Source organism: Hetaerina americana, unplaced genomic scaffold (genome assembly GCF_022747635.1).
Source record: "Hetaerina americana unplaced genomic scaffold, ioHetAmer1.1.p SCAF_3, whole genome shotgun sequence".
Taxonomy (NCBI): domain Eukaryota; kingdom Metazoa; phylum Arthropoda; class Insecta; order Odonata; family Calopterygidae; genus Hetaerina; species Hetaerina americana.
In genome coordinates, this window is record NW_027286874.1 from 75686532 (window position 1) to 75702230 (window position 15699).

The window sequence follows — 15699 nt, forward strand, 5'->3', positions numbered from 1 at the left end:
ATGCCGAACGGGAGGACGTTCGAGGAAATTAGCCTCAATTTAACCGTCTCCATAAAGAAGGAAAAGGATCTTATTTTAAGGGAAAAATATCATTTTTTGTTTGTGCACATGCTGAATCCTGAAAACTGCCACGATATCTTCACTTACATTTTACACGGCAGGGTTACATTCACATGTAACTTGTAATAGGATTCAGGGGTAAATTAGAAAAAATAAATACATACACCCATCAAATGAAAGAGAGAACGTACTTTTCCACAGAATTTATTAGGTTCGATGCTCGACTCTATTCACTGTGATACCGCATCATCATGCACCTGATTTATTACATACTGCACCTGAAACGCGTTGTACCAAACCAAATAAATTCTGTGGAAAAGTGCGTTCTCTTTCATTTGATGGATATGCAAAACTTCCACGAAGTGAACCTTGGCCTTTTAAGGTTTAAATACATAAATTAAAAATTAATGGAAGCGGAAAATATTAAAAAACAAAATGTCAATGTGTTTTTGGAAATTTGTAAAATAAAACGGGCGGAAAGGAAAATAAACGAAGAAGCATTAGACATTTTGGTGGAGGATAGAGAGTTTTTGGGAGAAGTCGAAGAGAGGCATGGAAGGTTGATGCATTTCGATTGGGGTAGCAGTGTTGAAGACTGTGATAGAAGGGAGAATGTAGGGAGAGCGAGGAAGAGGGAGGAAAAGAATAAGCATGCTGGAAGGAATGAAAGGAGATGAAAAGTATTCGGAATTGAGGACTAGTTTATCTTAGAGTGGAGTGTCTGGATGCGTCTTGTCAGGCGAGGCTAAGAAATATGGCGATCAACAGCCTTGTGTTCATCCGAAACTTACCATAAACGGTAGACTACCAAATAATAATAATAGGCACCTAAGGATTGTAGGCGGAGACTTGAATTGAACTATATTTTCAAATTTACTCTAAGGACATATTAGCGCCCCGAATAGCTGAGCTTATCTGGCCTGTGTCAACTGACAAACCCCACTACGAACTACGGCCCTGAGTTCAATCCTTTCCTGTCCTCCCAATGGAAAATGTCTCCATTAAGACGCTTGGTTCTTGCTGACATCCATGAATCGTAAGTCGACCGCTCACACTCAACTTTTAAACTCACTTGAAAGGTGTCCAATGAGGTCACGATTTGAAAAAAAGTTAAACTAAGCAAGCGGTGGGAATATTCCAACGGCAGCAACTTCCACATTAAAGGCTGGTCGAGGGTATATTTGGAGACTTTGGAGCAAGTCGGAATGCCATAGACTGCCGAAGAAAATCAGAATCGAACGGAATCTCTTCGAAAGTGAATGGGAAGTAACGCATGGTGATTAAAATAGGGAACCGTTGGGTCAGGTAAAGGGAGAAGAAGGCCACACCGAAAATAGGAGTAATGCTTCCATCAGTTGAGATCCCTATTTGGATTAGTGTATTCTGAAACGAGCTCCCTCCATTTGAATAAGGCTAAATATTTCGAATATTACATCAATAGAACTTCAGCTGATATCAATTATCATTTTCAACATGATTAGTGTTCATGTATCATGGTTTGACCTCCCGTGAAATTTCCGGAAGAACAGAACAAATTCCATTTACTTTTTAGAGTTTTTTAAAATAATTTTTTAACGGTCCCCATTTCACATTTCGCTGTGATCGGATTTATTTTTTGACAACCCATTTAATGGCCGTTGTCCGTTCGGGCTGGGAAAATTTTACTTTCATATTAAATAAAAGCAGTTTCAGCTATTGACGTGATGCACATATTTACCTCATTTTCACCTGCTTGGGCCTAGCACGATTGAGAAACTCGCTCAAGAAATGGTGTGAAACCGGCAAAAACCGTACCGAGACCGTAGAAAAAACTGGTTATTTCTTACGTGACTAGGGGACCTTCCGACGAAGAGGTAATACAGAATCATGTTAAGAATGTCATGAATAATGCATTCGAACGAATCGCATAAGGGCGAATTTAAAAAAATAACCACATTTGAACGGAATGTTTAAACTAAAAAATTAAACACTACCATACACTCGACATACGATTAAAATAACATTACCCATATCAGAATTAATATCAGGCGAATGTTGATGAATCGGGAAAAATTTTAATGAAAATTTCATCAAATGAAGTGGGTTGAAAGGAAGCGTAGAAATGAAGGCTGAGGCCATTGGAATTAAGAGTTTCACTCCGTTTAAATAACATTTTACGTTAAAGAGCAGAGAAGCAAGACAAGTTTAATTAATCTGCGATATGATAAAAAAAAAATATGATCACCAATCGGACAAACGATATTTGATCTCGGCTGAAATTGAAGAGATTTTATGATAGAGAAATATTAGCGCCGAGTTTGTGAGGATCAGCGGCGTGTAAAGTTAAACGCACAAGAAAATATCTTTATAACAGTACACACGTCTTGTGTAAGTATGAAATCGTTTTAAATTTCTGATAAATATATCAAGATGATGTCTACAAGTGTTTCTTCTAATTGAGTTCACTGAAATCCAAAAGTAAACAAAACAATTTTCACTGTCGCACTTCGAAGAGAAAAGAATACCTCAGGGAATATTTACACGCAAAAGTTGGGTTGCCCTTGGCAATGGAGTTTTGTTTTGATTTCTCCGTAAACAGAAAAATAGCATCGATGATTTAAAAAATTAATAATGCCTATAAATCGCATTTTAATTAAAAAAGCTAGACAGAGAAACCAGCAAAGAATGTGATTCTGTCATATTAAAAAAGACGGTTGAAATATTAGTAATTCTTTCTCCAATCATTCCTATGTTTTGTTTTTAAATAAATTCGGTTTCATATTTTAAATATCGTCCGTGCTGGAAAGCAATGCGAATGATAATTATGAATTTATTTACGAGGCGCAAAATCCAAGGATGGGAAGAAAACAGCACCATGACTTATTTTATAATCAATCCCGGATGCATTTCCTCTCGCAATCACTAGCGGATCGCCTTGAAATAACCACTTCTCGTTCCTTGGCAATGATTCAAAACTCCAAAGTATGTATTTTCTCCGAGAATTTTCTCTCAAATCAATCGAAAATTTCAATGAGGGAAAACATAACATTCAAACAGTCGAAAAAACCTTTCCATATTGATATCCAGGATTTAATCAAATTTATTTATAAACTAAATTAAAAATTGTCTCACGACTCTCAGATCCTTGCTTTTCCAAACCAATTATACAGGTATGCCTTCCTTATTACGCCGCTGAGTTACCAGAGACATTACGCCTGTCATTCATGTTGAATTCCGCGATTGCTTTGTACGTATACTTATTGATTTAAGAATGAAAAAGGATTCCTCCGGACCTTAATTTTTCTGGTACCTATGAACCAACATAGGAGGTGATGCGTTGATGCACAGGAAATATCAGTTTTTCCATGAGAGTGTCAACGTTGAGAGTTATCTATTTTAGAAAAACTATTTGAAACTTGTAAACGATATATATATATATATATATATATATATATATATATATATATATGTGTGTGTGTGTGTGTGTGTATATGCATATATGTATATACACTCATTTACATTGACACAGATATAAGGAAAAGGGATAGGAATACACATAAAGGACAAACACAGGAGAAGTGGGGAACCCGAAATCAGGAAAATCACGAGTGTAAAAATATTTCCTAGACCGGGACTTAAACTCCGGATCTTTCCACTTGTCGGGCGGAGGCTCTTAACCACTTGAGCTATCCAGGAAACGTAATTTACACTGAGATCTGTGATGCGTTGAGAGCTTGCTGACCGCTAAGAAATAGCCGAAACGAAATTCTACATTACCATCAAAACTTAGGTAGGCATGTCCGCAACGATATAATTTTCGAGTTTCTTTTTGTTCCAGCAATAATAATATTAACTTCTGGGCTTTTCGTCCAGCTGCTGGTTTTTTACACATTTCCAGGAAAATTCTTAATCTGGGATCTTTTACATATTATTCACACATTATAATTGAATGAAATATATGCAGAGATTTTTTTTTCACAACCATTATTTCGCGTTTAATCGAAAGTATTGTACTTTGTGACGTGCCTGTGGCCTCAACTCTCACGCGAAATTTGATTCGTCGATCACTCAAAATCATATCGTGGATTTTGTCAACCATTTCAGAGGAAGTCACTTCCACCGGTCGTCCCGAACGATGCTCATTATTTTTGGATGTAGGGAAACGTATAAATTCAATTACCCAATCGTAAACAGTCGCAAATACGGGAGAAGGATGTGTCATGAACTTCACCCAACTCGGCTTTGATCTCTTTCAGTTCTAAGCCTTTGAAATAGAAGTGTTTAATAACCGCACGAAACTCATTTTTTCATTTTTCCAAATAAACAAAAGTTTGCTGCTTCAATCGACTAAGAAAATTAAACCATGTGATGGGTTTATTTTAAAATTTAACATCATTTTAGAGAGAGACTAGGGTTACTAAAAGCAAACCTTTTCCGATACTACGATCGCCATCTCTTGGATTTTCTAAGTAATTATTGAACGACTCAAGTAAAACAACTTCATACTTTCGAATGGTACTATTATACTATGATATGGACAGTGATCGGCGGAAATAGGGCAAGCTTGCCTGTTATCGTCAGCACTTTTCAACATACACCCTGAGGCAATGCTAAGGTTGGCATGGGAAGAGCTTGAGCTGGGGGAATAAAACAGTCGGTGTGATGATAGAGTCGGGTTTGCAGATGATCAAACAACAGCGAGGCAGACAGCCACAGTTGTAGCAATAATTATTGAGTCCTTTACAGGAACGATGCGAGAGGTATGGGATGAGTAATAACCACAAGAAAACAAAAGCAATAAGGGTCTCGAGAATTTGGAATGCTAAGTTAATCATTTTGAAGTAGGAGGAAGGAATAAAACTAGGGCAGAAGGAGAAGTTCATGTGTTTGGGTAGTATTTTAGAGGAAAATGGGTTTAGAGATTGGCACATTTGGAGAAGAAGAATTTCGAAGGCAAAAGAGGTAATGGCAGGAAGCAGAAAATTGATGACTGGTGAAATGAGTGAAGAGGTGAAAAAAGAAGATCAGTTAAGGCTTTAAAACATGGAGTGTAGTGCTTTATGGACGTGAGACCTAGTCTTGATCGGCAAGAGGACGAGCGTGAGCGCGAATAAGGCTTATGGGATGTATTTCATTGCAACAATTTGAAATCATAAAAATTATTCGCCTTGACCGGGAACCTCTATACCAGTCTAGGCGAATGTTTTTGAGACTGAAATTGTTCATTGTTTTGTTGAGTCCATATATTATGGATTTATTTACAGTTGTGTGTAGAAGTAAAGTATTCGTTACAGATCGTCCAAATTCGACCTTTAAATACACGTACAAGTGGGAATACCTTAAGTGGGTAATTAAAAAATTTAAAATTGGCAATATTTTCCAAAAAATAAAATTTATTAATGCGACCAGTTTCAATGTAACTACATCATCGTCAGGTAACAGTCATCACTCGGGAGTCCAGTATACAGGGTTCGTCCGGAAAATAAGTGTACTGAGCTCAGGAAAAAAATGTATTACACTTTTACATATCTTAAGCTAATATTCCTCAAAATAGGACCCTTGTGAGTCGATACACTTGTTCCAGCGGCGTTCCCATTCCTGGAACGCTCCCGCGAAGGCATCATCGGGAACCTCTCGAAGACTCGTCGTCGACCTCTTCTCTGCCCTCCACGAACATCTTGTGCCACCGAAATATCATGTTTCTGGACATGGCTGACTCCCCGTAAGCCTGGTTAATCATACCGACAGTTTCGGTAGACGATTTCCCAAGCTTTACCGCAAATTTGATGGAATAACGCTGCTCCAAAAACTTCGGCATCGCGTTCCGTGACGTGGGTCGAGCGTGGAGGTTCGCGTTAACAGAGCTCCTCACTACACCACAGCTCAGAGCCGACTGCCTTTTTCAGCGTCGCTTGCCAACATACCCCCCTCCAATCGCAGCCCGTCAGAGCGGTGCTGGGTGCGCCTGGAGCGGCGGGAAAAAATCAGTACACTTATTTTCCGGACGAACCGTATATGCCGGACGAATTTGTATATGCTGAAAAGCAAGTAAGGGGAAGGTGGGGGAAAGAAGGGAGAAGAGTGGGGGGGAAATTGGAAGGCAGCATTGGTGACTACGTATGTGAGTGGGGGAAGGGTAAGGGGGTGGGGAAGACAAACAGAACAAGTCCGGAGAGAACGAGGTGGCTGGATGGAGGTGGATTTCCCGTTGGGGGGTGCCCCACGGAGCGGCGCCAAACTCCAAGGGCCGTGGAGAAAACGGGAGATGTCGGGGGTTATCCCCCGCGGTCGTTGACTCGCCATCGGCATGGTATCAATGGGCAAAGGAGCGCACAAGGGTAAACTGGTGATTAAGGGTTGGAATCACTTATCTATTGTGGTTCCAAGGGGCAAGCCCAAGCGAGGGTTAGCGGAAGGGTGGAGGAGGAATATCTCACACTTTTAAATTGCCGACGAAGGGGGGGCGCGGTCCCTGAGTAGGGAAACGACACAACCTGGATAAATGAAATAAGCTAGATGCCATGGAACAACCAGAAATCATACGTCGCAAGGACTTGGACCTCATCAATGAAGTCCAATTTTTATCTTCACCCTCCCCCCTCCTCTCCATCTCCTTCCCCTGACATTCATGGGATATATGATCCCTTGTCCCTACTCATAGGCTACGATATAATACTACTAATATTGCCAATTTTAAATTTTTTAATTAATTATGATATTCCACCATATCACGCCTGAAACGTCTCTCTTTAACTTTAAGTGGGAATACCTTAATGAATGAAAAGCGCGGACACTCAAGGTTCATTAACGAAAATACAGTCCTTCGCTTGTCTCCCTTCCCACGTATCTCTCTCTGCCCCTCCTCTAACCTTTAAAACGAACATGCTGTGCGCCACGGGTTAACTTCGTGGAATTCGCGACAAGAAGGAACCATTTATCCCGACTTCTTTCCTTTCGTAGTTTCCCCCTCGTCCCTGAATTTGAACATTTCTTGATACGTGTTATAATTATTCCATCAACAGCTCAATAATTGGAGTTTTATCAAATTGTAATTCGCACAATTATGCCTTTCACTAATTGGAGATAAAAGGTCTTCAGCATACAGCATGGTACATCAGTGTGGCCGGTTTCTTAGGGGATTTAGGCTGGGAGCCACTTGAGCTACGAAGAGAACAAGCGAGACTTTGACTTTTAGAAAGGTTCAGAGCAAACGAGTTTAACGATGACACTGAAGGAATTATTATGGATCCACACTATTTAGGTAGATAAGACCACAAAGATAAAATAATGGAGGATAGGTAGAAATACTCATGCTTTCCCCGAACAATCAGAAATTATAATATCAAGAAACCGAGGTCACTTTAGAAACATTAAAAACATTTAATTTACAAGTCGGAACAAAATTAAACATTGCAATGATATCAGGTATATTATTAGGTGCATGTGTATGTTAGTTGGTAATTTGTGTGTTAGCATGTATGTGGGATGTAAGGGTTTTTGCATTAATGTATGCCATGTTTTGTTTGTGGACTGTATGTAAATTTGTGGCTTTTGCACACGGTTTTTTTCTTAATTACGGGTGGCGCTCTAACACCCCCCGCCCTTACGGTGGCTTGCGGGGTATTAAGTACCTGTAGATGTTGATGTATGGCTATATGTAATCATCCACAGGTCTGATTTTGAAGCTTGGCTGATGGTGATAAGGGTATTAGGAAACCATTCATTAAATAAAGTACCAGGCAAAGAGTAGTATTTTATTGAAATACTACATTTTTCAGTAATGTACTGGTTCGATAGGTGATGAATTATACGAAGGCGATGGGGTTATTTTGTGGTCCCTTTTGTACCGGCAGATTCTATAGTACATTTCCCATACACTCCCGTTTTGATTTCACCGATCGATTCAATTTTGGGATAAAATCATTTCTCCTTCGGTGCCAGCAGCAGTAAACTCAAACGATTCGTAACTTTCCAGTGTGACCCGTTCTGTTTGATCTTAGCAATTTTTTTTTTTAACGATGAGGCGATTTTCTTTCACTTTGCTTACTTCACTTATCAATGTTTTCTTTGCCTGGTCTCAAATGTTCCCGGTTAGTTCAGAATGGAAATGAAACTAATGCGGAATAGCAACGATCCTTACTTTTTCGCCCGAATATTTGTTTACTGAATTCAAGGAACGTGCATTCTGAAGACGCCCACAAACAATTATTTTGTGCTGTTGCATAAAAAAGGCTAATTGCTTCCTCTTCTCGGACGACAGCACAAAGGAGAGAATACACTGGAATTAGCCACCGACCGCCAAAAATCTCAACTTAAGCAAATACTACGCAAATCTTTTCAAAATTAGTGTGTACACGCTTAAATTTAGCAGCACTCGTGTATTCACACACAGATCAAGAACTGAGAACTGTCGATTTCCCTGACTTTCCTGATTATTTATTAATTAATCTGAAGTCGCCATCTTTAAAAGTCAAAATACTTTCATTTGGGCAGTTAATCTGATTTTTTTCTATTACTTAAAACCTTCAGAGTTTTTTCTAGATATGAAGTTCACCTTCTCTCCTTTCATTCCTTAAGTTACCGATCTTATCACTGTCCTTGCCCCAATCATTTATAATTTAAAATCGCACCAACGTCAGATGATACCAAAGGCTTGCGGCAGAATACACTGCGAAATCAGCCACTGTCAGCATTGAGTCTTCACTGAGCTTCATTGTGCTACTGAACTAATAAGTATATGAGGTCTGTCCGCGAAATGAGGCCAAAAAACTTTATTTTGCAAAGTTTAGTCTGCATCGATTTTGTCCCCTTCAAAGTACTCTCCATTCGTTGCTTTGCACTTTGTCCATCTTATTTTCCACCATTTAAAGCACCCTTGGAAGTCCTCGGCAGTTAGGCGTTTTAGTTGTCTCGTCGTTTCTTCCTTTATTGGGCCCATATCTTCCCAGTGTTGTCCCCTCATCACATTTTTGCATTTTGGGAATGGGAAAAAGTCGCAGGGGGCGAGATCTGGCAAATAAGGAGGATGATCAAGGATGTTGATTGAATTTTGGGTTAGAAACTAGCGAACAATCAATGCTGAATGCGCAGGAGAATTGTCATGGTGAAGGATCCATCCATCGCCTTGAATCAAATTTGGTCGCACGCGATCTCTCAAACGCTTGAGAACTGTAAGGTGGAACTCAGCATTTACTGTTTATCCTTCAGGAAGAAATTCATGATGAACAACACCTTCGGCATCAAAGAAAACCAGGAGTATGACTGATTTTGACGAGACTGAGTATGACGGCTTTTTCTTGATTTTTTGTTTGATTTAATCCACTTGAAAATAGATGTTTTCTTCAGAGCATTATCACCGTAAAGAGCTGTCAACATTTCAATAATTTCTTGATAACTTTTACCGCACTTCATCAAAAACTTGATGTTGATTCGTTGCTCCGAGATTTCGTCAATTTCCATTTTCGACAAACAGTAAAAACAAGGACAACAGAAACTAACATAACTTGTACCATACGCACAGCTCGACGATCCGCCAAGCACAGACGGCTCATTGGGACTTAGGCAACTATCGCCGCTGGTTTGCGGGGCTTAAGTGCGCAATATGGCCGCCAGGTTTCACCAGTTAGCGTATTTATTGGATAGACCTGGTACACTCAAGCCATAAACAAATGAATGATCTCTATTTCAATTGTTTCGCCTTGAACAGGGCCATTTACGATGATTTGTACATATTTCTCAATTTTCAAAAAGATTTTACAGAATGGCAGATAAGCTTACATTCCAGAAGAAAGGGTTTAAGGAGTCCAGGCACTTAAACCTAAGAGAACGTGGATTCATTTGAGGCTTGACGATGACCAAAGTCAATCCATGTCGCGGGAATACTGTGCTGCGGATCACGTGGTGAATGCGCGAGCAGAGATAGTTGACTGCCGTGCTAGACGGCTCATGGAATCGGGATGTAATATTTGATGTACATCTACATAATACCCCGCAAGCCACCGCCAGGGGTGTGGCGGGGGGTGTCAGGTCACCACCCGTAAAAAGGAACAAAACTACATGCAAAATCAACGCATACATGCAAAACGTTATTCGCAGTGGCGGCGTATACATTCATGCAAAAATACTTTCATCCTCCTCGCATGCAAATACATATACTATCATCTAACAAATAATTGCACCTGAGGATGCAGTATGAAATTTATCCAATAACGCGCAAGCTAGAATTTGACAAGTAAGAAGCGAAATTCCACTACCACATGGACATCCAACATACAATGATCTCCTTCCCCAAGGACACAGGTAGGGAATGTGACCCAACGCCGTAGATAGCGGGAGGGTCCCCCCCCCCACAGAGAGATTAATTTGTATATGTAGCCTGCTTACCTGAAGGACGGCTCGACCCCTTACCCTGACGAACGACTCTTTTAAGTTAATATTTATAAGGTTGGTGTCCTAGCAATTGCCGCCCTGTGCCCTTGCGGCAGATTTTGGGGTATTATGTTGTGGAAAATGAAGAATCGGCATTATCTCTTTAGTTTGAAGCGTCAGTTATCAAATCCATGCACTTCCTGGGAATGCACAATGTTCTTCATCATTATCATCAGTGTTTCAATTTTAAGATTGGTTTTACTGCAGCCCTCCATTCTTCTCTATCCAGTGTAGATTCCCACGATTGTTTTTCTGCTTTACGTCCATTTTAATTGGCTTTATGTACTGGTATTTTGGTCTTCCTCGCGCGGGATCTTCCCTTTATCTTTCCCTTCTATTATGCTTCTATCTAATCCGTTGTACCTCATGGCGTGTCCAATTCATTTCTGGTTCTTCTTTGCTCTCATGTTCTCGCCATTAGTATCTGATGAGTAAAATTTGCAATAAAACATTCAAACGAAGTCTTCGACCTCAACGGATTTCAATGATTGTAGTGGTGAGATATTAGGTCACACTAAAAGTCTTGAAACATGTTGGAATTCCCTTATTGGGGCCAGAGAGGAGGGAAACAGTTTCTATCACCCTATCTCTGTTTTTCACTGAGAAAATTTTGATAAGTATCTAGAAAAATTATACTAACTTGGTGTAAATTTGGGAGATTTTCGGCGTGAATCCGTGACTTCTCCGTTGATTTTTATTCATGCGACCGGATTTGCCTTCATACGGAAATTTAGGCGGGGAAGGTCCCCAGTCATCACCCTGATTCGAAACCGAAACTCTGGGATCAGTAGTCTCTCAACTCATTGGGCCACGTGATGCCTACGTTCAACAAAACAAATATCGCTTTTTTTTTGTAGACCTGACAATATTTGAAATGACTTAAGCGATCGCTTCCGCGTGCCACTGCTATCCGGCTGGGCAGCGTGAGCTTAACCGAACGCAAACCATTCCACCGAGCCCGTCTTGACCACGGCACGGCAGAGGTAAAAATGGCTGCAGGGTTCATACGTGATAAAAAAATCAAGATCATAATTAGTCCCACATTTTTCACATAATGCCCGACTACTTTTCATGCTGCTCTTTATTCCCTTAATAATAAATGTCCGTGAAAAATGATTAAATTTTGTTATTTAGATATGTATATTTTCTTCTACCGTTTCCTCAAGTGGATATTATGGTCAAATTTATCAACATCTTAAAAAAATAAATGCAACGTTTACGATTTTATTCATTTAACAGCGCATATTCCGAATATTATCCAGGTACTTAGCTTTGCTCATCAGTAATCGTTAGTATTTGCATTTCAATTCTTCCGGCAATGTGGACCAGGGAACCCAAAAGGTTTGACACACAAGCGTTAGCGGTTAGGTGGCTAAATCCAAAGAGATATTTGCCTTACACTCCGTGGGTGAATGGAAACTTTATATAATAATTATTGATAAAATAATCACCTTGGTATAGTACCTTGAGTAGCACATAGTCCTGCCAGTGTGGTGTGTACTGCGGGTACCATATAAACGACAACGCATGCGCCCTTATTGAGTAGTCAATTTATGACATCACGCAGTTTTAATCAATTTCGAACGCCCCTCAATTCTCCATTGTCACGCCACAATGAAACCCCCTCTCTAGAATAACGTCGCTCTTCTCTCATTTCCCTCCATACAACAATTAAATAAATCCGCAGGGAATTCTGCTTCGGTGTGATGGTTGAAAACAGCAATGTCAGCGGTCTTAATGGCGTCCACTATGCAACCCCGGAGTGATTCGGAAAACATGTGAAACAGATGCAGAATATTCTCCAAACAAAACTTTGCCGTCACACCCAACCTCTAATGCTTCGAAAGGGCATCCTTGTACGAAATCGCATCCTCAATGTCAAGGTAAGCTAAGAAAATGCAAAGAGTACCCATGGTTTACTTTACTCAGGTACCTTCCTCCAATAGTGTGCCACGAATTGACAAATCTTCCCTCGATATGTTACACCAAACCCCAATTACCATTCTCGGACATCATTTGTGCACAGCGTCCCAGAATGATGCCATTGAACCATCACCGACTGACACGCACGTCTGAAGTGTTCGAAAATATTTTTCCACCTTCGACTAGAGGAGGATTTTACGGTCAACAGGACCCGATAAACTGTTTAGACCACTATACGCATGTGGATATGACTGAAGGATTCAATTCACCAGTAAAAGTCGACCATCGGACTCGGAATACCATAAAGAGTTCCCGCTAAACAAATGGCGAGGGGCTTACTCACTCTACGATGCCTGTTCCAGTTCCCGAACGACAAAGTGGCTTCGATTCCTCCACCGCTGGACGATACTGGGTTCTCTTCGGCGAAGGCGGGAGCTTTTCCGAGCCCTCTCGCCGCGCGGGTGGGCTCTTGCGGGGAGAATGAGACCTCCGTGAGATGCCGCTGTCCCTCTCTGCTAAGGAGTAGCCTGAGGTGTGCTTGCCGTCACAGCACTCGGGAGCGGAAAGATGAGAGAGGACGCACGTGGTGGTTCCCGCAGAGGTAGGAAAGGGAGTTGGGGGGGTGGAACAAGAGGAGGAGGGGTGGGAGGTGAGAGAGAGATATGGCGAGGGCTGGAATGAATGGGAAAGGGGGGGGGGTGAAGGTCCCTTACAGTCGAGGTAGGTACGCATGCACGGAAATGCGAGAGGAGAACGGCGGAAGGAATGAATGGAGAACGAGCGGTGATTTCAAGCCTTTCCGTAGAGGAACGATAGCAAAATGAGGTGGGCTGGAGCAGAGATCTGCATCTACATCAATACCCTGCGAGCCACCAAAAAGGTGTGTGGCAGGGGATACAGCAGCAGGAGGAAAGGGTAAGGGATGAGGGGGTTAGGTTTTTCAAATGGATGGAGACAGGTGGGGGGAACCTGCAAAAAAATATATAAATACGATAGTATAACCATGCGCAGTCGCTACCTTGTAGTTTAATACTTATTATGTCGAGCCGACTAGTGAGGGATTTCGATTACAAGCATTCTGGTCTCTTATTGTTCTTGGAAAAAATGACCATTTAAATCTGTCAGTCTTGCAGTCTATCTCTCTAATCTTATATTCCCTAGATGGAGGAGAAGAGGATTCATATGCTGCAGAATTGAAATCTAGCTTCAAGCGGTGGGAGTTCAATCTGAACTAAATTAGATATATTTTGTAGCAAAAAAATATCCATGCAAAGAGGAAGATGGTGGCCCCTTCTTAGCCCCAGTACGTAGACCGCTGGACTACAGACAGGTATTCCCGGATTAGAATCCAAGTGACGCGTCTTAGCTTCGTCCAAGTCGTTGGTTAAGTTTCGATCACCAGATATCTTTGGCGGAGCAGGGAAAGGAAGACGGTGCTACCATTGATTCGTGAGTTTCACCCACCAATAGAGTTCAATACGAGATGAGCTCGACTGTATGAAATCAACCTTCAGATTTATTACAGTGGTTTGTAAAAAAACTGGCGTGGAAACTTAACGGGCAGGGTGCTAGACTACAGATCGGAAGGCACGGGTTTGAACTCGGGTGATACCTTGGGACACCCTCATTGTTGAGTTTTCGGGCCCAGATCTTTCTGTGAATACTAAGGAAATAAAGAGGAAGGAATTTTTCTTCTTGACTCTAATGTGTAAATTAAACACGCACTGTAGGGCTTAATACGAGGTGAGCTCTATTCTCAACTTTATAAAAACCAACTGGTTTCAGTTTGAGGATGGTGGAAGAATACTGCATATAACTGAGTTCATTGCGAATACATCTACGTCCACAAGATACTCCGCAGTCCGCGGAAAGGGCGTGTGGTAGGGGGGGTTGGGGCACCAGTCAGAGAAATTTAACCAACAACAAGCGACTATACGAGTTGAATTTTCGACAAGACAGAATCAGGAAGGTCCAACCACGAAAAAAACGGGTAATATATTATCAATGGTCCGTCCGTCATTTTTAAGCGACCCGTCAATCCATCTTACACCTTCATTCATACATGGTACACTCCAAGGTACCGCAAGGGTGGCAAGGGGTTGATTGCACAACAGACTACTTTTGACGAAAAATATAATCCGAACCCCGAAGCGTGGTAGGATAACGTTATCCTGATCTCTTATCCTTCGTGGGAAAAATGAAATCTTAAATCTATCTATTCTACACTTGATCTCTTTAATTTTATTTATAGGATCTCTCTAACCGTAGTACGATGAGGGTACTTATACATTTTCAACGCCATCGCTAAAATTCCATCCTTCCAATTTATGGAAGAAATTTCATCTGTAATTTTACCTTCGCTCCGTGAGTGATTCCCAACCTATCTCCTCCAATAATTTTGATGCGTTACTCAGTTTATCATAACAGCGTTTCACAAATCTTTTGCCTTGAACGCTGCACGCGATCCATTTCCACCATTAATCCAACTTCATGAGGATCCCTTATATTAGCAGCATATTGTAAATGAGGCCTAACCAGCGAAAGATAACATTTCTCTCTAACCTTTTCAACGCATTTCCCCAATACTCTTCTTATAAAGCCTAATTTTATGTTAGCTAGTCCACGTGTTCACCGTATATTTTTCACCCAGGTGAGGTCATGGGTGAAGTTAACGCCTAAAAGTATTTAATCGAGTCTACGGTTCTTACTTCGGTACTCCTGGTGCAGTAGGCGGTCAGGGGTCAACTACTGGTATTCCAAAAGTTCACCGCTGCGCACTTTTTAAAGTTTAATTCCAACTTCCAGGAGTCGAACCAACGTTGTTATAGCATCAAGGTCATCTGCTAAAGCTACTTGACTCTTAGGATTACGGATATCTCTGTAAATCACTGCATCGTCGGCAAATAACCATATCTTACTATTAACCACGGAGTTAATGTCGTTAACGTAAAGTAGGAATAAAAGAGGTCCGATAGCACTTCCTTGGGGAACACATGAAGTGATTTCCATTGCATTAGAGCTAACACCATCCATAACTACTCTTCGTACCCGACCATTCAAAAAGTCCTTAATCAGGGTATTTTTATCTATGCCATAGGCTTCTAGCTTTCCAAGTAGTTAACTATGAGGTACTTGGATGACGGCTTTTTATAAAATCTAGAAAAACCGCGTCCACTTGCTCTCCACCGAGCCAAATGCGCAAATTTTGTCTCGCAGAATTTAACCTCTCGGAAACCGTACTTGTTTTTCATGAATAACTCTAGACTACAGTATGTCCCATTTTTACCATCCTTCCTTCCCGTCACAACT

The 15699-nt window shown here is 41.0% G+C and overlaps 1 protein-coding gene across 1 annotated transcript in view; it reads right to left on the minus strand.

Annotated features, from left to right (window-relative positions):
- Positions 1 to 12887, minus strand: part of LOC139690674 (sodium-independent sulfate anion transporter-like) — a 41925-nt gene extending 29038 nt beyond the window's left edge. Inside the window, exon 1 of the mRNA XM_071588171.1 lies at positions 12734 to 12887. Within this exon, the coding sequence (XP_071444272.1) occupies position 12734 (1 nt within the window). The 5' untranslated portion in view covers positions 12735 to 12887. The remainder of the gene's footprint in view (positions 1 to 12733) is intronic.
- Positions 12888 to 15699: the final 2812 nt, after the last annotated feature.